Here is a 21,205-nt window from a genome sequence, read left to right on the forward strand (position 1 = left end):
TTAGCTGCGGACCTGCTAGCTCAGCCGTCAATCATAGATTTGCTCTGAATATTGAGCTCCTGTTTAAAGCTCACCTGGGCGGGTCGTGCCCTCTGTGCTGTCTCTCAGGAGAAAGACGTCGAGGGGGGGCAGATCCGACTAGTCCACGTTAAGAAGGACGCGCTGAAGGCATCCGGGGCGTCGCTGCAGACGGTGGAGCGGTCCTCACCTGAGCAGAGACAGGTGAGGGAGCCACGCATTACTTCCTGCCACCGAGCATCCCGATGAGATGAGATATAAAGTGTTGATGTGGAAGAAGGAAGTCAGAGAGGTTGATACTAACTGTCCCGTATTTAACTCGTCGTAAACTCTCGAGTTCTTTCTGTTGCAAATTATTAAGGGCGCTCTGATCAATAGGAACACTTCCTAAAACTTCTACATTTCTATTTAGCTTTTATTTTGGCGGGACACGTTCCAATATTCTTCTTTTTTTTTTTTTAAAGGGAGATTAAAGCGAAAAGACGGCGGCTTGAAAAGGTTTCACATGAAAGAATAAACGACTTAAAGACTTAAAACAACCAGAACATGACAACCCTTTAGAAATGAAGACGTTTAAACTGAGCTTCCACTGGAAAAATATTTCAAAATAAAGTGCAACGTGTTTTAGATTAGATTAAATTGTAATAATAATAATAATAGGAAATAATAGATAAAGACGATGCAGTGGTTCACAAACACAACCTTCACTTTAGTTTAGTTCTATTGCGGTGTTTTTATTTGTAATAATGATAATTAGTAATTGGCCCAACCTTTCCCCAAATATTTTTTTTAATATCTTGTTTATTATCAAACAAACCACGCAAACATGAGCTCTTTTCGGAGGTTCTAAAGCTTCAGTTCTTAAGTTGACCGCCTCCCCTGTGACTCTGCACATGAGCGTGTTTCCGTGTCAGCAGAGGGAGCGTCTGGTCGGGCTCCAGACCACGGGGCCCACGGGGGCTACGGGGGCTACCAGGGCCACCGGGGCTACCGGGCCCACGGGGGCTACCGGGGCCATGGGGGCTACCGAGGCTACCGGGGCCACCGAGGCTACCGGGCCCACGGGGGCTACGGGGGCTACCAGGGCTACCGGGGCTACCGGGGCCATGGGGGCTACCGGGGCCACCGAGGCTACCGGGGCTACCGGGGCTACCGGGGCCACCGGGGCCACGGGGGCCACCGAGCTAACAGGGAGTCAGGAGCAGAGAGTGGAAGAAGGTGGAGGTGTGTTGTGGAGGCTCTGGGATGCTTTCCTGGCCGCTTCGCCAGAGGTAACAAAGACTTAGAAAACAGATTAAAAAAACTTTCATCCTTTTTTCTTTCTCTTCCTCCCTCTCTTCCTCCCTCCTTTCCTCCTTTCCTCCCTTCCTCCCTCGTTACCTCCCTCCTTACCTCCCTCCTCCCTCCCTCCTCCCTCGTTACCTCCCTCCTTTCCTCCCTTCCTCCCTCCTTACCTCCCTCCCTCCTCCCTCCCTCCTCCCTCCTTACCTCCCTCCTTTCCTCCCTCCTTACCTCCCTCCCTCCTCCCTCCCTCCTCCCTCCTTACCTCCCTCCTTTCCTCCCTCCCTCCCTCCTTACCTCCCTCCTCCCTCCTTACCTCCCTCCTTTCCTCCCTCCTTACCTCCCTCCCTCCTCCCTCCCTCCTCCCTCCTTTCCTCCCTCCCTCCCTCCTTACCTCCCTCCTTTCCTCCCTACCTCCCTCCTCCCTCCTTACCTCCCTCCTTTCCTCCCTTCCTCCCTCCTTACCTCCCTCCCTCCTTACCTCCCTCCTTTCCTCCCTCCTTACCTCCCTCCTTTCCTCCCTCCCTCCTTACCTCCCTCCCTCCTCCCTCCCTCCTCCCTCCTTACCTCCCTCCCTCCCTCCTTACCTCCCTCCTCCCTCCCTCCTCCCTCCTTACCTCCCTCCTTTCCTCCCTCCTTACCTCCCTCCCTCCTCCCTCCCTCCTCCCTCCTTTCCTCCTTACCTCCCTCCTTTCCTCCCTACCTCCCTCCTCCCTCCTTACCTCCCTCCTTTCCTCCCTTCCTCCCTCCTTACCTCCCTCCCTCCTTACCTCCCTCCTTTCCTCCCTCCTTACCTCCCTCCTTTCCTCCCTCCCTCCTTACCTCCCTCCCTCCTCCCTCGCTCCTTACCTCCCTCCTTTCCTCCCTCCTTACCTCCCTCCTTTCCTCCCTCCCTCCTTTCCTCCCCCCCTCCTCCCTCCTTACCTCCCTCCCTCCTTTCCTCCCTCCTTTCCTCCCTCCTTTCCTCCCTCCTCCCTACGGTGTACAGTAGGTTGGAGGCATTAACGAGGAAAACGTTCTTTTAAATCGCGGATACACCTGAGACGACTAATCCCTTCAATCCAGATCCAAGGAAATCATTTCTAACAACTGCAAGTTCTTCATCGCTGTGTCCTCCTCTTCATCGCTCTGTCCTCCTCTTCATCGCTGTGTCCTCCTCTTCATCGCTCTGTCCTCCTCTTCATGGCTCTGTCCTCCTCTTCATCGCTCTGTCCTCCTCTTCATCGCTGTGTCCTCCTCTTCATCGCTCTGTCCTCCTCTTCATCGCTGTGTCCTCCTCTTCATCGCTCTGTCCTCCTCTTCATCGCTCTGTCCTCCTCTTCATGGCTCTGTCCTCCTCTTCATCGCTCTGTCCTCCTCTTCATCGCTGTGTCCTCCTCTTCATCGCTCTGTCCTCTTCATGGCTCTGTCCTCCTCTTCATCGCTCTGTCCTCCTCTTCATCGCTCTGTCCTCCTCTTCATGGCTCTGTCCTCCTCTTCATCGCTCTGTCCTCCTCTTCATCGCTCTGTCCTCCTCTTCATCGCTCTGTCCTCCTCTTCATGGCTCTGTCCTCCTCTTCATCGCTCTGTCCTCCTCTTCATCGCTGTGTCCTCCTCTTCATCGCTCTGTCCTCTTCATGGCTCTGTCCTCCTCTTCATGGCTCTGTCCTCCTCTTCATCGCTCTGTCCTCCTCTTCATCGCTGTGTCCTCCTCTTCATTACTGTGTCCTCTTCATCATCACTGTGTCCTCCTCTTCATCGCTGTGTCCTCCTCTTCATCGCTCTGTCCTCCTCTTCATCGCTCTGTCCTCTTCATTGCTGTGTCCTCTTCATCATCACTGTGTCCTCTTCATCATCACTGTGTCCTCCTCTTCATCGCTGTGTCCTCCTCTTCATCGCTTTGTCCTCCTCTTCATGGCTGTGTCCTCTTCATCATCGCTGTGTCCTCCTCTTCATCGCTGTGTCCTCCTCTTCATGGCTGTGTCCTCTTCATCATCGCTGTGTCCTCCTCTTCATCGCTGTGTCCTCTTCATCACTGTGTCCTCTTCATGGCTCTGTCCTCCTCTTCATCGCTCTGTCCTCCTCTTCATCGCTCTGTCCTCTTCATCGCTTTGTCCTCTTCATCACTGTGTCCTCTTCATCGCTGTGTCCTCCTCTTCATCGCTCTGTCCTCCTCTTCATCGCTTTGTCCTCCTCTTCATCGCTTTGTCCTCCTCTTCATGGCTGTGTCCTCTTCATCATCGCTGTGTCCTCCTCTTCATCGCTGTGTCCTCCTCTTCATCGCTCTGTCCTCTTCATCGCTGTGTCCTCTTCATCACTGTGTCCTCTTCATGGCTCTGTCCTCCTCTTCATCGCTCTGTCCTCCTCTTCATCGCTTTGTCCTCCTCTTCATCGCTTTGTCCTCCTCTTCATGGCTGTGTCCTCTTCATCATCGCTGTGTCCTCCTCTTCATCGCTGTGTCCTCCTCTTCATCGCTCTGTCCTCTTCATCACTGTGTCCTCCTCTTCATCATCACTGTCCTCCTCTTCATAGCTATGTCCTCCTCTTCATGGCTGTGTCCTCCTCTTCATCGCTTTGTCCTCTTCATCACTGTGTCCTCCTCTTCATCGCTCTGTCCTCTTCATCACTGTGTCCTCCACTTCATCGCTCTGTCCTCTTCATCGCTCTGTCCTCCTCTTCATCGCTGTGTCCTCCTCTTCATCGCTCTGTCCTCTTCATCACTGTGTCCTCCACTTCATCGCTCTGTCCTCTTCATCGCTCTGTCCTCCTCTTCATCGCTGTGTCCTCCTCTTCATCGCTCTGTCCTCCTCTTCATGGCTCTGTCCTCCTCTTCATCGCTGTGTCCTCCTCTTCATCACTGTGTCCTCCTCTTCATCGCTCTGTCCTCCTCTTCATTGCTGTGTCCTCTTCATCATCACTGTGTCCTCCTCTTCATCGCTGTGTCCTCCTCTTCATCGCTCTGTCCTCCTCATCATCGCTCTGTCCTCTTCATTGCTGTGTCCTCTTCATCACTGTGTCCTCTTCATCACTGTGTCCTCCTCTTCATCGCTGTGTCCTCCTCTTCATCGCTCTGTCCTCCTCTTCATCGCTGTGTCCTCCTCTTCATGGCTGTGTCCTCTTCATCATCGCTGTGTCCTCCTCTTCATCGCTGTGTCCTCCTCTTCATCGCTCTGTCCTCTTCATCGCTGTGTCCTCTTCATGGCTCTGTCCTCCTCTTCATCGCTCTGTCCTCCTCTTCATCGCTCTGTCCTCTTCATCGCTGTGTCCTCTTCATCACTGTGTCCTCTTCATCGCTGTGTCCTCCTCTTCATCGCTCTGTCCTCCTCTTCATCGCTTTGTCCTCCTCTTCATGGCTGTGTCCTCTTCATCATCGCTGTGTCCTCCTCTTCATCGCTGTGTCCTCCTCTTCATCGCTCTGTCCTCTTCATCGCTGTGTCCTCTTCATCACTGTGTCCTCTTCATGGCTCTGTCCTCCTCTTCATCGCTGTGTCCTCCTCTTCATCGCTCTGTCCTCCTCTTCATCGCTTTGTCCTCCTCTTCATGGCTGTGTCCTCTTCATCATCGCTGTGTCCTCCTCTTCATCGCTGTGTCCTCCTCTTCATCGCTCTGTCCTCTTCATCGCTGTGTCCTCTTCATGGCTCTGTCCTCCTCTTCATGGCTCTGTCCTCCTCTTCATCGCTCTGTCCTCTTCATCACTGTGTCCTCCTCTTCATCATCACTGTCCTCCTCTTCATAGCTATGTCCTCCTCTTCATGGCTGTGTCCTCCTCTTCATCGCTTTGTCCTCTTCATCACTGTGTCCTCCTCTTCATCGCTCTGTCCTCTTCATCACTGTGTCCTCCACTTCATCGCTCTGTCCTCTTCATCGCTCTGTCCTCCTCTTCATCGCTGTGTCCTCCTCTTCATCGCTCTGTCCTCCTCTTCATGGCTCTGTCCTCCTCTTCATCGCTGTGTCCTCTTCATCACTGTGTCCTCCTCTTCATGGCTCTGTCCTCCTCTTCATCGCTGTGTCCTCCTCTTCATCGCTGTGTCCTCCTCTTCATCGCTCTGTCCTCTTCATGGCTCTGTCCTCCTCTTCATCGCTGTGTCCTCTTCATCACTGTGCCCTCCTCTTCATCACTGTGCCCTCCTCTTCATCATCACTGTCCTCCTCTTCATCGCTATGTCCTCCTCATCATCGCTGTGTCCTCCTCTTCATCGCTATGTCCTCTTCATCATCACTGTGTCCTCCTCTTCATCGCTCTGTCCTCTTCATCACTCTGTCCTCCTCTTCATCGCTATGTCCTCCTCATCATCGCTGTGTCCTCCTCTTCATCGCTATGTCCTCTTCATCATCACTGTGTCCTCCACTTCATCGCTCTGTCCTCTTCATCACTGTGTCCTCCTCTTCATCGCTATGTCCTCTTCATCACTGTGTCCTCCTCTTCATCGCTATGTCCTCTTCATCGCTCTGTCCTCTTCATCACTGTGTCCTCCTCTTCATCGCTATGTCCTCTTCATCACTCTGTCCTCCACTTCATCGCTCTGTCCTCTTCATCACTGTGTCCTCCTCTTCATCGCTATGTCCTCTTCATCACTGTGTCCTCCACTTCATCGCTGTGTCCTCCTCTTCATCGCTATGTCCTCTTCATCACTGTGTCCTCCTCATCATCGCTGTGTCCTCCTCTTCATCGCTATGTCCTCTTCATCACTGTGTCCTCCTCATCATCGCTGTGTCCTCCTCTTCATCACTGTGTCCTCCTCATCATCGCTGTGTCCTCCTTTTCATCGCTATGTCCTCTTCATCACTGTGTCCTCCTCTTCATCGCTCTGTCCTCCACTTCATCGCTCTGTCCTCCTCATCATTACTGTGTGTGTGTGTGTGTGTGTGTGTGTGTGTGTGTGTGTGTGTGTGTGTGTGTGTGTGTGTGTGTGTGTGTGTGTGTGTGTGTGTGTGTGTGTGTGTGTGTGTGTGTGTGTGTGTGTGTGTGTGTGTGTGTGTGTGTCTTTGGTTTAATTTGTGTGGACTTGTTGTTGCTGGTTAGGTTCCTCTGGTGGTCGTACCTGAAGAGGCTGGAGGGGCCACTGGACGAGGCCCCGAGAGACAGGTAACCTCCCACCTGTCTCACACACACACACACACACACACACACACACACTGTGGTTTAATACACACACATTAACAGATAACCCTTTGAAGTCAGCAACAACATTTACCATCGACACCGATTGGACGTCCACAAACACTCGGGCAGATCTTCCCATCCATCTACTTTTTAGACGTCTATAAAAGTCTTTATATAATATCGACAGCCTTTGATCTGATGCCTAAAAGTGAAAAATACATTTTACATTCTTATAAGTGATGGCGACGTCCACATTGTTGTCAGTTTGCATTAATAAGTATTGATAACGACCAATAACAGCCATTGATTAACTGAATGACATGGCGTGAGACGCCTCCTTAACAGAGGGTGGATCCCGATCTCATGGAAAACCCCGAAGACCCAAATGATCCTCTCGCGCTTTAACCGACTGACCTTCTAACCGACTGACCTTCTAACCGACTGACCTTCTAACCGACTGACCTTCTAACCGACTGACCTTCTAACCGACTGACCTTCTAACCCTGCTCATGTTCCTTCAGGATGTTCAGGGTCCCGCTGAAGCAAGTTCCTCCGACACGTTGTCAAACCCCCGGGGAACCGCCCCGGCTCGGTCCCCGCCCGAGAGCTTGGTAAACACATCCTCCAACACTCAAGTCTCCAAGTCCGACTCCACACAGAAATGTGTGGTCTCCTAGATCTAAAGACCTCGGTGTAGCTTCTCTCTTCTTCTGGTTCTAAGCATCGGACTTTCAGCCTCTCCTAGAGCCGTGTGCAGAACGCCCCTCTAGAAGGAAGCATAGATTCCACTGCTTCTTCTAGAACCAGAGACCTTTTGTTGTATTCGTTTCTCCACAGCCAATCAAACAACTCCCATTCACTCATTCTGAAACCAATCCTAGACCTTCTCTAGAACCCCCCCCCCCCCCCCCCCATGTGCTCAGAGCCGCCATTCCTTCTAGAACCAAGTCTAGAACACCAATGTTTACCTTCATCTAGAACCTTTCCCCTCGAATCCCTTTTTCTTCTCCAACAAACCAAAGCAGAGTTCTTTTCTAGAGCTGGATCCAAGCCTTTAATCACCACTTCTCCTAGTCCAGAGCTCGGTGGTCTTATTGACGGAACAGCCTGCTGTAGACCTCCCGAGGTTCTCTTCTAGATCCAACCATAGAACTCCCAAAAGTCTTCTCCAATCGAGCCTTGGCTTGAAGGCTTTATTTAGAATCTTCCAGAACGGGAACTCCTACAGTACCTTTTCTAGGTCTTTGAGCCCTTCTTCTACACTCGGATCCAGAGCTCAAGGTAGACCCGATGCTTCTAGAACCAACTCCTAGATCCACATTTTCTACTAGTGTCTAGAATCCTTCACTTTTTATAGAACCGTTTTCTCTCTTCAACCAAACTCTCCTTCTAGAACCAAAACCTAGAACGCCTTCATTTTCCTAGAACCAAACCTAGAACCCCTTCATTTTCCTAGAACCGAGGCTAAGAGCGCCTGAAATATTCCAGACCTTCAGGGTTCTTCTTAAAACGTCTCTCGACCCTCTGGTGCATTTACATGGCGGAGAGCAAGTCTCCAGACCGGCAATTTTTACATTTGAACCCGTGTGTCCTGCTCACTAGAGGACCGGACTAAGGGTCTAAGGGTCTAAGGGTCTAAGGGTCTAAGGGTCTAAGGGACTAAGGGACTAGGTCTCATCTTGTGTGTCTAAGATGGGACGGAGCTTCATCCTCCGTGTGGTTCAAGGTGGCTCCACTATGTGAGGAGCGGTTGACTGATGCTAGTTAGCATGTCGCTAAGTGGATGGTTTTTGGTCTCTAATAAGCTTTTGCATGGACCTTAATCCTGATGGGTTGAAATGTGTTTTTTTTTAATATATAAAAGGCAGAAACAAAGTGTACTAATAGACACATGTTGTGATGAATGGTGATTTTAAACTAGTTATACCTCTTTTTGATTGTTTCCTTTCTGAGCTCCTTTATCAGCCAATGCAGAGCGTTATTTGTTTAAAAATAAAATGTGCTTGCTTTTACACGCATCTGCCATTTATTTTTTTATTTATTTCCATAAGCTGAACATGGTAATAAATTGTTGTTTACAGAGTTTATTGATTGCCCGGCAGCAGGAGGGCGCGGAGACGATTTACTCAGATTTTATTCTGACTGTTGGTCATGAAAATGCACCGGTTTGACCCGATTATTGGTTTGACCCGATTATTGGTTTGACCCGATTATTGGTTTGACCCGATTATTGATTAACACGCGGCTGTTGGCAGGTGAAAACCACGCACCGTCAAATTGTTTAAGTTTAGCAGAGGGAAGGGGGGGGGGCATACTCAATAATAATAAAAAAAAATAGATATAAACGACACTTTCTTGCCCTTGTGCAGATAATGTTGATGCTTTTATTTATAATTTCTGAGATCAGTGGAGGAGGCAGCGTTTTCACCTGCGAGCAGCGGCCCTGAGATGACGTCACGTTGGCATGTGCCGTACTCTGTACCGTGTTCTCTGTGCACACAACGAGCGCACAACACAAATAAACCCGCAGCAGTGATCCACTCCACCGTCTCTTCTCTTGTGTCACAGGGGGGGAGGGGCATGGACACACACACACACACACACACACACACACACACACACGCACACACTCGCTAAGCACACACCTAGTGAGGGAATCCAAAGCTTTTAACAGCTGTAGGACCAGGAAGCCGGGAGGCGGACACAAAGTCTCACCTCGTGCACACGCAGCACCTCGTGCACACGCAGCACCTCGTGCACACGCAGCATCTCGTGCACGCGCAACACCAGCAGAAGGCCTCCCCCCCCCCGCCGCATCAGGACGCCACCGTCGTGTGCACGAGCCGGCGTCCGGCGAGCCAAAAAAAGATAAAACACACAAATAAAAGAGAACACACTCGGCATGACACGCAAAAACAAAAGTCCTCCACCTAACCCCCTAACCACCACTGAGATTAAACAAATAATAATTTATAACATAATTACACGTCCATCTGATTCTTATGTTTGACCAATAATTCAATCGGTGCCGGTGAATGCTGTATTTCTTTCACTTGCATTTACCTTTTTTAATGTGTTTTTAACGCATTTTGTATTTACTGATATTCACACAGACGCAGGAATGATCAAATATTATACACATCGTACAATTAATGACTTATTTGTGCTTTTAAAATACTTATTTTGTAAGTATTTTAGTCATTTTGTACTCTTAGGAACAGGTGAAACTAATCAGGAAACAGGTTTTCAGGTTATTCCTTGTTGGATGTTGTAATACCTTCTTTGGCCACAAGAGGCGAACGTGCACCACCACTCCGTGTTCTTAAAAAGGACTAAAGAGGGTTTTTCTTCCAGGTGAGTTCACGTGGAGCGCTCTCTGTATTCTCATTAGACTTCCGTCAGTGACACCAAAGGTCATTCAGGGGCTGTTGACTCACCTGTGATCCACCTGGACGGACACCTGAGGGTTGTGAACCTTCATCGTGCACAATGAGTTCACTCTGATGAGGAGCAGAAAAGAAAAGCACAGTGTGAGATGATTGACAGCTATGCACAGGAGGGAGCAGGGCAATGTGTTTGTACTGTGAGCTCCACCCCCGAGGCCTCTCTCTCTCTCTCTCTCTCTCTCTCTCTCTCTCTCTCTCTCTTCCCCCCCCCCCCCCCCCCCCCCCCACCTTCTCCTTTGTCACTGGAGCCCTGCCCTTCCAGGAAGTGGTTCCTGCCACAGGTGGGTGGAGCAGAGAGGGAGGGAGGGAAAGAGAAGAGAAGGAAGGCGACTGGAGGTTGAGAGGTGTTTATAATATTGGATCAATATTAGAGCTGCAGCTCAGGAGCTCTCTGCCCCCCCCCCCCCCCCCACCCCGATCCCCCCCTCCCTCGTGACCCTGGAGCAGAGAGGTTCAGCCGGGTGTGTTGTGTTTGTGTCCCAGGACCCGGAGGAGCCCCGAGAAGGTGTCCTCCATGTGTGCCTGCAGAGGGTCGGCCAGCTGGAGCTGTGGCTGCGGGACGCCCGGAGGAGCCCGGTAGCCATGCAGGACAACGTGGAGCTGCAACTCCTCACCTGCCAGGTAAAGCCCCGCCCACCTCGGGACCCGGGTCACTGCTCGGGTCAGAAGATCCACAGTGAGATCAAACTGGGTTAAATAACGCTGAGATATATATATATATATTTTTATTATTATTTATTTTAATATATATATATATATAGGGATATATTTAAATATTGATTAGTGATTTAAATATAAACTATCAGCATTAATACTAAATGACATCTGTATGAACTCTCCTTCATTCGTCATCAGCTCAGACTTTATTGCCTCTAAAGTTTGCTTTAAGTCTGCTTGTGAACGTCGAAGAGTCATAAACATGAACTGAGACATCAGACCTTTGAGAACTTGTTGTCGTTTGGCTTTAGTTAAACCTAAACTTTAACCATGTTTTAGTTGAACCTAAACTTTAACTCTGCTTTAGTTAAACCTAAACTTAAACCATGTTTTAGTTGAACCTAAACTTTAACTCTGCTTTAGTTAAACCTAAACTTAAACCATGTTTTAGTTGAACCTAAACTTTAACCCTGCTTTAGTTAAACCCTGCTTTAATTAAACCTAAACTTTAAACCCTGCTTTAGTTGAACCTAAACTTTAACCCTGCTTTAGTTGAACCTAAACTTAAACCCCGCTTTAGTTGAACCTAAACTTAAACCCTGCTTTAGTTGAACCTAAACTTTAAACCCTGCTTTAGTTAACCCTAAACTTTAACCCTGCTTTAGTTGAACCTAAACTTTAACCCTGCTTTAGTTAAACCTAAACTTAAACCCTGCTTTAGTTCAACCTAAACTTTAACCCTGCTTTAGTTCAACCTAAACTTAAACCCACAACGCTCCACAGAGGACGCTCCGCCGGCCGGCTGCTGTTTGCTTTCTGGGCGCAGACCAAACTAACAAAACAAAATAAACACATCTTTTCGTGAGCTTTGTTCCTGAAGAACTTTCTTTTTAAGCTCTATAGGAAAACACATTTTAATGCACTGATTGATTTTGGTCTATTTTTACGTCTTCTTTAAGAAAGAAACACATTCAGGGCTTTATTTGACTACTTTGTCTCTTTGCGTCTGTAGATTTCTCCTAAATTCACCAAAAGTTTATTAGATAAATTAAAGATAAATTAGATAATGCCCTCTAGGATCCAGATCAAACCCTCTAGGATCCGGATCGGACCCTCTAGGATCCGGATCGGACCCTCTAGGATCCTGGAGGGTTTGATCTGGATCCTGGAGGGTTTGATCCGGATCCTGGAGGGTTTGATCTGGTTCTCGTCCTCACAACCTTCTTTGTTGTGTCTTCACTCAGAGTTCTGAAACCAGAACCTCCATTAAAGTTTCACAGGTTAAACACGTCTCACCTGGATGAGTGAATGGATGAGTGGATGAATGGACGAGTGGATGAATGGACGAGTGGACGAGTGGATGAATGGACGAGTGGATGAATGAATGAATGGACGAGTGGATGAATGAATGGACGAGTGGATGAGTGAATGAATGGACGAGTGGATGAGTGAATGAATGGACGAGTGGATGAATGAATGAATGGACGAGTGGATGAGTGAATGAATGGACGAGTGGATGAGTGAATGAATGGACGAGTGGATGAATGAATGAATGGACGAGTGGATGAGTGAATGAATGGACGAGTGGATGAGTGAATGAATGGACGAGTGGATGAGTGAATGAATGGACGAGTGGATGAATGGATGACTGGATGAGTGGATGAGTGAATGAATGGATGAGTGGATGAGTGAATGAATGGACGAGTGGATGAATGGACGAGTGGATGAGTGAATGGATGAGTGAATGAATGGATGGATGAGTGAATGAATGAATGAATGGATGAGTGAATGAATGGATGAGTGAATGAGTGAATGGATGAGTGAATGGATGAGTGAATAAATGGACGAGTGGATGAGTGAATGGATGAATGGATGAGTGAATAAATGGACGAGTGGATGAGTGAATGGATGAGTGAATGAATGAATGGATGGATGAGTGAATGGATGAGTGAATGAATGGATGGATGAGTGAATGGATGAGTGAATGAATGGACGAGTGGATGAGTGAGTGAATGAATGGATAAGTGAATGAATGGACGAGTGGATGAGTGAATGAATGGACGAGTGGATGAGTGAATGAATGGATGAGTGGATGAGTGAATGAATGGATGAGTGGATGAGTGAATGAATGAATGGATGAGTGAATGAATGGACGAGTGGATGAGTGAATGAATGGATGAGTGAATGAATGGATGAGTGAATGAATGAATGAATGGACGAGTGAATGGACGAGTGGATGAATGAGTGGATGAGTGAATGAATGGATGAGTGAATGAATGGATGAGTGAATGGACGAGTGGATGAGTGAATGAATGGATGAGTGAATGAATGAATGGATGAGTGAATGAATGAATGGACGAGTGGATGGGTGAATGAGTGGATGAGTGAATGAGTGGATGAGTGAATGAGTGGATGAGTGAATGAATGGATGAGTGGATGAATGAATGGACGAGTGGATAAATGAATGGACGAGTGGATGAATGAATGGACGAGTGGATGGATGAATGGATGAGTGAATGAATGAATGGATGAGTGAATGAATGGACGAGTGAATGAATGGACGAGTGAATGAGTGAATGAATGGACGAGTGGATGAGTGAATGAATGGACGAGTGAATGAGTGAATGAATGGACGAGTGAATGAGTGAATGAATGGACGAGTGAATGAGTGAATGAATGAATGGACGAGTGAATGAATGGACGAGTGGATGAATGAATGGACGAGTGGATGAATGGACGAGTGGACGAGTGAATGAATGGACGAGTGAATGAGTGAACAATTTGTCTATTTGTGTTTGTGTGTAATACGCGATAAATACATAATGTAGTATACAATAAATACACGATAAATACGATGTAGTACACAATAAATACACGATAAATGCACGCTGTAGTACACGATAAATACGCGCTTTAGTACACAATAAATACACAATAAATGCATGCTGTAGTACACGATAAATACACGCTGTAGTACACAATAAATACACAATAAATGCATGCTGTAGTACACGATAAATACACGCTGTAGTACACAATAAATACACAATAAATGCATGCTGTAGTACACGATAAATACACGCTTTAGTACACAATAAATACACAATAAATGCATGCTGTAGTACACGATAAATACACGCTGTAGTACACAATAAATACACAATAAATACGCTGTAGTACACAATAAATACACAATAAATGCACGCTGTAGTACACAATAAATACACAATAAATACGCTGTAGTACACAATAAATACACAATAAATGCACGCTGTAGTACACGATAAATACACGATAAATACGCTGTAGTACACGATAAATACAAAATGAAAACTCGCTTTTAGGAAAACATTTTATTTTTAATGTTTTATTGTATATGCATCCTATTTAGTGCACCTCAGCCTCTTATGGACACATTTAGTATTACAACCGTGTAAATGACTCTATTCTATTAATAAGTGACTATTTTCTGCAAGCCCTTATTTTGTAAGTGTCTTTTTATGTTTCCGGTCCTTTTATTTTGAAGCCATACTTGCGAGACCGGAAGTAGTACGAACTGTCGTAACTTGACTTTGCATTAAAAGTACGATAATTGACGTGAAGTGCGTTCATAAGGTATAAAGGAGCCGCGTTATGAAGGTACTTTGTATTTTATTGTGCTTTCACCGTGTTCGGTGACGCTTCATGAACCTGTAAAAGTGGTTAAATGTATTATTGTAAAAAGATGCTAATGATAGCTGAAATGGCTAATTGTAAGTTATGCTAATGGTAGATTTCAGTCTTTAACGTTATATTATAAGTTCCTTTTGAGATGTTATTAATGTCCACTTGCATAGCTGAATGTCATCTAATTGATGTTTACAGTGAGAGCTCATTTATGTCTCATTTGTTCTTATTTAGGGTCTGCTACCATTTTTTTAATGGAACTTGGGAAATTATTTAAATCATTTTTGTACCTGTTTTTAAGACATAAACAGGAGAGAAAACAATTTAAATCAGACATAAAGAGTAATTAGTGTGTGTGTGTGTGTGTGTGTGTAGGAGATGTTCCTGGAGATCGAGCAGAGGGTCTCCGGCCTGTCTCCAGCTGACCGGCTGCAGGACGAGGCGGTCGAGCTGCTCTCCTCCAAACTGGAGCTCCTGAAGGACAATCTGGTCTCGTTCCAACAGCTGCTGCAGGACCGCCAGCGAGAGGAGAGGAGGGAGCTTCAAGAGCCTCAGGAGCATCGAGAGCCTCAGGAGCATCGAGAGCCTCAGGAGCATCGAGAGCTTCAAGAGCCTCAGGAGCATCGAGAGCCTCAGGAGCATCGGGAGCTTCAAGAGCCTCAGGAGCATCGAGAGCCTCAGGAGCATCGGGAGCTTCAAGAGCCTCAGGAGCATCGAGAGCCTCAGGAGCATCGGGAGCTTCAAGAGCCTCAGGAGCATCGAGAGCCTCAGGAGCATCGGGAGCTTCAAGAGCCTCAGGAGCATCGAGAGCCTCAGGAGCATCGGGAGCTTCAAGAGCCTCAGGAGCATCGAGAGCTTCAAGAGCCTCAGGAGCATCGAGAGCCTCAGGAGCATCGAGAGCTTCAAGAGCCTCAGGAGCATCGAGAGCCTCAGGAGCATCGGGAGCTTCAAGAGCCTCAGGAGCATCGAGAGCCTCAGGAGCATCGGGAGCTTCAAGAGCCTCAGGAGCATCGAGAGCTTCAGGAGCATCGAGAGCTTCAAGAGCCTCAGGAGCATCGAGAGCCTCAGGAGCATCGAGAGCTTCAAGAGCCTCAGGAGCATCGAGAGCTTCAAGAGCCTCAGGAGCATCGAGAGCCTCAGGAGCATCGAGAGCTTCAAGAGCATCGAGAGCTTCAAGAGCTTCAAGAGCATCGAGAGCTTCAAGAGCATCGAGAGCAGGTACACACCATCTGTAGGACTAGACGTGCAGGGAAACAATACTCATCAATATTCTTTAGTTGCAGCTACAAGGTAGAAGATGGAGTTTTGTGTCAAGAACACTTTCTGAGTTTGTGACGTTTAGATGTGCAACTTCACTCGTTATCGGCTTAAAACCATGAAAAGCAAAGCAAACGTGGTTTAAAGAAAGTCTGAAACGATTAGATGTTGTTAATGTCTCCTTCCCTCCCCGTGTCTCCTCGTTCCTCAGACCTCGGCTCCTCCTCAGACCCCAGGTCCTCCTCCTCAGACCCCGGGTCCTCCTCCTCAGACCCCGGCTCCTCCTCCTCAGACCCCAGGTCCTCCTCAGAAGACACCGGCTCCTCCTCAGACCCCAGGTCCTCCTCAGAAGACACCGGCTCCTCCTCAGACCCCGGCTCCTCCTCCAGAGCGCCGGTTGCAGCGCAGCAGCAGCGTGCAGGAGGTGTTCTCCTCCCCGAGGAACAAGCTGCTCAGACAACGCAGCCTGCAGCAGCAGAAGGTACCGACGGCTTTGTTACATGTGACCTTTGGAAGTCCACATATAGATAGACCATAATATATAAATATAACTTGTATATAGACACACCTAAGTTAAGAAACTAAGGAAGCAGACATATATCATGTTGTGTTCTGTATATTAAACTATGAAGTGGTGGAATGTAACTAAGTACATTTACCTCATGTACTTTTCTTTTTACTCCACAAATATACATTTTTGTTCTTTTTTTACTTCCCTACAAATATTTGACAGTTTTAGTTACTTTACACATTAAGATTATTTTTGCACACAAAACGTATGAAATGCTATTTTTCTAATTTATTTTTGTGAGGATTCACTGCTTTAAAAAATATATATATTATGTTATTATAGTATAATACTACTCCTGTTATTACAGTTTGGTACTAGTGCTGTTATTACAGTGTGGTACTAGTGCTGTTATTACAGTTTGGTACTAGTATTGTTATTACAGTGTAGTACTAGTACTGTTATTACAGTTTGGTACTAGTGCTGTTATTACAGTTTGGTACTAGTACTGTTATTACAGTGTGGTACTAGTACTGTTATTACAGTGTAGTACTAGTACTGTTATTACAGTTTGGTACTAGTGCTGTTATTACAGTTTGGTACTAGTGCTGTTATTACAGTTTGGTACTAGTGCTGTTATTACAGTGTAGTACTAGTACTGTTATTACAGTTTGGTACTAGTGCTGTTATTACAGTGTGGTATTAGTACTGTTATTACAGTGTAGTACTAGTACTGTTATTACAGTGGTACTAGTGCTGTTATTACAGTTTGGTACTAGTGCTGTTATTACAGTGTAGTACTAGTACTGTTATTACAGTGTGGTACTAGTACTGTTATTACAGTGTAGTACTAGTACTGTTATTACAGTGTGGTACTAGTACTGTTATTACAGTGGTACTAGTGCTGTTATTACAGTTTGGTACTAGTGCTGTTATTACAGTTTGGTACTAGTACTGTTATTACAGTGTAGTACTAGTACTGTTATTACAGTGGTACTAGTGCTGTTATTACAGTTTGGTACTAGTACTGTTATTACAGTGTAGTACTAGTGCTGTTATTACAGTTTGGTACTAGTACTGTTATTACAGTGTAGTACTAGTACTGTTATTACAGTGTAGTACTAGTACTGTTATTACAGTGTAGTACTAGTGCTGTTATTACAGTTTGGTACTAGTACTGTTATTACAGTGTAGTACTAGTACTGTTATTACAGTGGTACTAGTGCTGTTATTACAGTTTGGTACTAGTGCTGTTATTACAGTTTGGTACTAGTGCTGTTATTACAGGGTGGTACTAGTACTGTTATTACAGTGTGGTACTAGTACTGTTATTACAGTGTAGTACTAGTACTGTTATTACAGTGTAGTACTAGTACTGTTATTACAGTTTGGTACTAGTGCTGTTATTACAGGGTGGTACTAGTACTGTTATTACAGTGTGGTACTAGTACTGTTATTACAGTGTAGTACTAGTACTGTTATTACAGTTTGGTACTAGTGCTGTTATTACAGGGTGGTACTAGTACTGTTATTACAGTTTGGTACTAGTGCTGTTATTACAGGGTGGTACTAGTACTGTTATTACAGTGTAGTACTAGTACTGTTATTACAGTGTGGTACTAGTACTGTTATTACAGTGTAGTACTAGTACTGTTATTACAGTGTAGTACTATAGTACTAGTGGTGAATACTACGCTGCTGTTTGCTGTGCAGGAGTTTGAGCTGCAGCTGACTGAACAGAGAGGACTGACTCAGGCCATCGCCAGGCAGGGAGGCCGGCTCCACAGCCAGGAACCAGCAGACCAGGAACCAGCAGACCAGGAACCGCAACGGTAACACACCGTACATTTACATTACTAATTATTATATATATATTATTATTATTATTATTATTAACGTATGGAAACATTTAAATATTTTCCCAACAGAATAATACATCTTTATTTAAGCACATGCTTTTATTGAGACCTAAACAATACATTTGTTAAATAATATTTTAAAATCTACAAGAAATGAGTAAGTGTAACACAATGAGACAGAATAAAGCTGCAGGAGAATTAACAAAAACCTAAAGGAATTATTCATCCTCAAACTTTTTTTGTGGTTTTTAAAAAAGTAAAATAGACGCCAGAGACGATAATAGACCCCCCCCCCCCCCCCCCCCCCACCCTCTGCTTGAGGAAGATGAAGTGCTAATGTTCGGCTTCTTCTCTCTCCTGGCAGGTCGCCTCCTGCTGAGGCCGACGCGGAGGAGGACGCCGCTCAGAGGAAGTGGGACGTCCTTCACAGCCGGCTGCTGGCTCTGGAGCAGCGCTGGCTGCTTCCTATCTCTGAGGTAAAGGCCCTCGTCTGGGGGGGGGGGAGCTGAAGTTCTTGATTATCACTTTTCTTTCAAAATACAAAAGAGAAAAAAAATAAATAATCTGTGCTCTTCGCCGCGGTTGATTATCACCTCCTGTGAGCAGAAGGCACTTTGTTGTGTCTTTGGTGTGATGGGGAGTCCTGCAGGGCATGATGGGAGTCGCGTGTGTCTTCTTCTCTCTGAAGGTGACAGACTCATCTACGAGGCGCCGCGATGGAACAGCGGGACGCCTGATTGGCGCAGAGGCCGTGAAAGAGCTCCAAACCCACGGCAGCCGCCTGAGAGAGCTGGGACTCACGGCGGCTGGGCCGCTGGATCAGGTGGGGGCTCGTTGTCATGACGATGTGTACGCTGGGATGTGGGATACAATAGGAGGGGCCTCTAGATGAGCAGCCGCCGACATTTATAATCCGTAACCCGCGTGCGTCTCTTTAAAAACAGTTACTCTTATGTCTATGCTTCATGTGTTAAAGCTGCATTCTCTCTCCTGACCAAAAGGGGGCGACTCCTCCGGTTGTATAGAAGTCTATGCTTCATGTGTTAAAGCTGCATTCTCTCTCCTGACCACCAGGGGGCGACTCCTCTGGTTGTATAGAAGTCTATGCTTCATGTGTTAAAGCTGCATTCTCTCTCCTGACCAAAAGGGGGCGACTCCTCTGGTTGTATAGAAGTCTATGCTTCATGTGTTAAAGCTGCATTCTCTCTCCTGACCACCAGGGGGCGACTCCTCTGGTTGTATAGAAGTCTATGCTTCACGTGTTAAAGCTGTATTCTCTCTCCTGACCACCAGGGGGCGACTCCTCTGGTTGTATAGAAGTCTATGCTTCATGTGTTAAAGCTGCATTCTCTCTCCTGACCACCAGGGGGCGACTCCTCTGGTTGTATAGAAGTCTATGCTTCACGTGTTAAAGCTGCATTCTCTTTACTGACCACCAGGGGGCGACTCCAGTAAACTAAACTTACGCCAGATGCATGAACACATAAAAAAATACACAACAAATTAAAAAGCCAAATATGTATTTTCATCAAGTCTTATTTTAATGCTATTTCTGTCCATTAAATGTCTCTTCACCCGTTAGTTACCACTCTTCATATACGTTATGATGCTGAATGAAGCCCGATAGGTTGGGACCACGATCTGAAACCACAAAGAGAAAGTTTTTTTGAAGATGAGGAATTTAACCTCAACCCAACGTATCAGACACGGTGATTTATATGAATTTTAATATTATATTGTGAATCTCAATCGTTGAGGTCAATCGTGGATTTAGATATCAGACGGACCGGTGAACCTTCTGCCATCCACCACCCAGAGATTAGGCGTAATATATATTTCCCCCGTGAAGTCACAGACTGGAAGTGATGGACGGTAAAGACGGGGGAAAAAAATAAAGTCTGAAGAAAGTCTGAAGTCTGTGAAATAAAGTATTGGAGAAAGCCAAACGTGGAGTTTTTATAGGGAGTTTCAAACCACATTTATTCATCAGACAAGAAAGAAAGATGAAAATCTCTCTCGCATGTTTTCTTCTCATCGCTCACCCCGGGAGACACACTATGACATCACACTTTACCAAAAAGGAAGAGCAGGAAACAACAAACACGGCAGACAAACATCCTCCTCTTCATCCTCTTCACCCTCCTCTTCCTTTTGATTCATAGTCACACAAAATGCATCATGACAACATCCCGACATTCCCATCCGACTAAACACTTGCGTGGTACGAATTCATCTTCTGTCCGTTTTCACGCTCATAGTTTGACTCTCCTGTCGGTCCCCAGACCTCCTTTGTGGGCGGCCCCCATCGGACGCTGGACGAGGGTCTGTTTCTGGTCCTGCGCGGGGCGTCCCAGTCCCTGTCCTCCATCACCAGCCTGCTGCAGTCGCCTGCTGGGACGCCACAAGAGGGCGACGCAGAGCGGAGGCAGCTGCAGGTGGGTGCAGACATTCAGTGACTCCTCTGGTTGTATAGAAGTCTATGCTTCATGTGTTAAAGCTGCATTCTCTCTCCTGACCACCAGGGGGCGACTCCTCTGGTTGTATAGAAGTCTATGCTTCATGTGTTAAAGCTGCATTCTCTCTCCTGACCACCAGGGGGCGACTCCTCTGGTTGTATAGAAGTCTATGCTTCATGTGTTAAAGCTGCATTCTCTCTACTGACCACCAGGGGGCGACTCCTCTGGTTGTATAGAAGTCTATGCTTCACGTGTTAAAGCTGCATTCTCTCTCCTGACCACCAGGGGGCGACTCCTCTGGTTGTATAGAAGTCTATGCTTCATGTGTTAAAGCTGCATTCTCTCTCCTGACCACCAGGGGGCGACTCCTCTGGTTGTATAGAAGTCTATGCTTCATGTGTTTCGCATTCCGTTTCAGAGTCTGTCTTCGGAGCTGGTTACCCTTGGCAGCGAGCTGGCCTCTCAGGGGTCAAAGGTCAGCGGCGTCCTGGGGTCAGAGTGTGCTCAGCGGTGCGTGGACGGCCTGCGTCGAGTGCTTCCTGTGGTTCGCTCTGCACTGACCAGCAGAGAGAAGCAGCTCAACAACCAGCAGGAGGAGCTGACGAGGCAGCGGGTCAGATATCCGTTTCCTGTTTGTTCAGAGATCGAACCCCCGACCCCCCCTCCCCCTCTCCCCCCCCCCCCCCCCCCCCCCCCCCCCCCCCCCCCCCCCCCCCACCCCAGTTTAAAGAACCCGTGCTGTGTGTCTAACAGATGCTACTAATGGAGTTGCATGCAGCCTTCACCTCTAACCAGGCGACGGCTCTCCAGATAACTAATGAGTCCAGTGGAACCCTGGACCTGAAGGTACCGATGGTCCATCCAGCCACTATATATATATATATTTATATATATGTGTGTGTGTGTGTTATCAAATGTATTAAACTTCAATGCAACTGAATATTTGAAGATGTCGCATGAGACCCTAAACATGG

At 46.9% G+C, this 21,205-nt stretch overlaps 1 protein-coding gene across 1 annotated transcript in view; it reads left to right on the top strand.

Moving 5' to 3' along the window:
• Positions 1–21,205, top strand: part of syne2b (spectrin repeat containing, nuclear envelope 2b) — a 116,233-nt gene that overhangs the window by 58,393 nt on the left and 36,635 nt on the right. The window contains exons 74-87 of the mRNA XM_034563576.1: positions 109–222; positions 933–1,289; positions 6,302–6,364; positions 6,904–6,993; positions 10,312–10,449; positions 14,527–14,699; positions 14,743–15,382; positions 15,668–15,889; positions 17,630–17,748; positions 18,140–18,251; positions 18,464–18,598; positions 20,058–20,210; positions 20,650–20,844; positions 20,985–21,077. Of these exons, the coding sequence (XP_034419467.1) occupies positions 109–222; positions 933–1,289; positions 6,302–6,364; positions 6,904–6,993; positions 10,312–10,449; positions 14,527–14,699; positions 14,743–15,382; positions 15,668–15,889; positions 17,630–17,748; positions 18,140–18,251; positions 18,464–18,598; positions 20,058–20,210; positions 20,650–20,844; positions 20,985–21,077 (2,604 nt within the window). The remainder of the gene's footprint in view (positions 1–108; positions 223–932; positions 1,290–6,301; positions 6,365–6,903; positions 6,994–10,311; positions 10,450–14,526; positions 14,700–14,742; positions 15,383–15,667; positions 15,890–17,629; positions 17,749–18,139; positions 18,252–18,463; positions 18,599–20,057; positions 20,211–20,649; positions 20,845–20,984; positions 21,078–21,205) is intronic.

The sequence above is a fragment of the Cyclopterus lumpus genome, chromosome 22 (genome assembly GCF_009769545.1).
Source record: "Cyclopterus lumpus isolate fCycLum1 chromosome 22, fCycLum1.pri, whole genome shotgun sequence".
NCBI classification, from domain to species: Eukaryota; Metazoa; Chordata; class Actinopteri; order Perciformes; family Cyclopteridae; genus Cyclopterus; species Cyclopterus lumpus.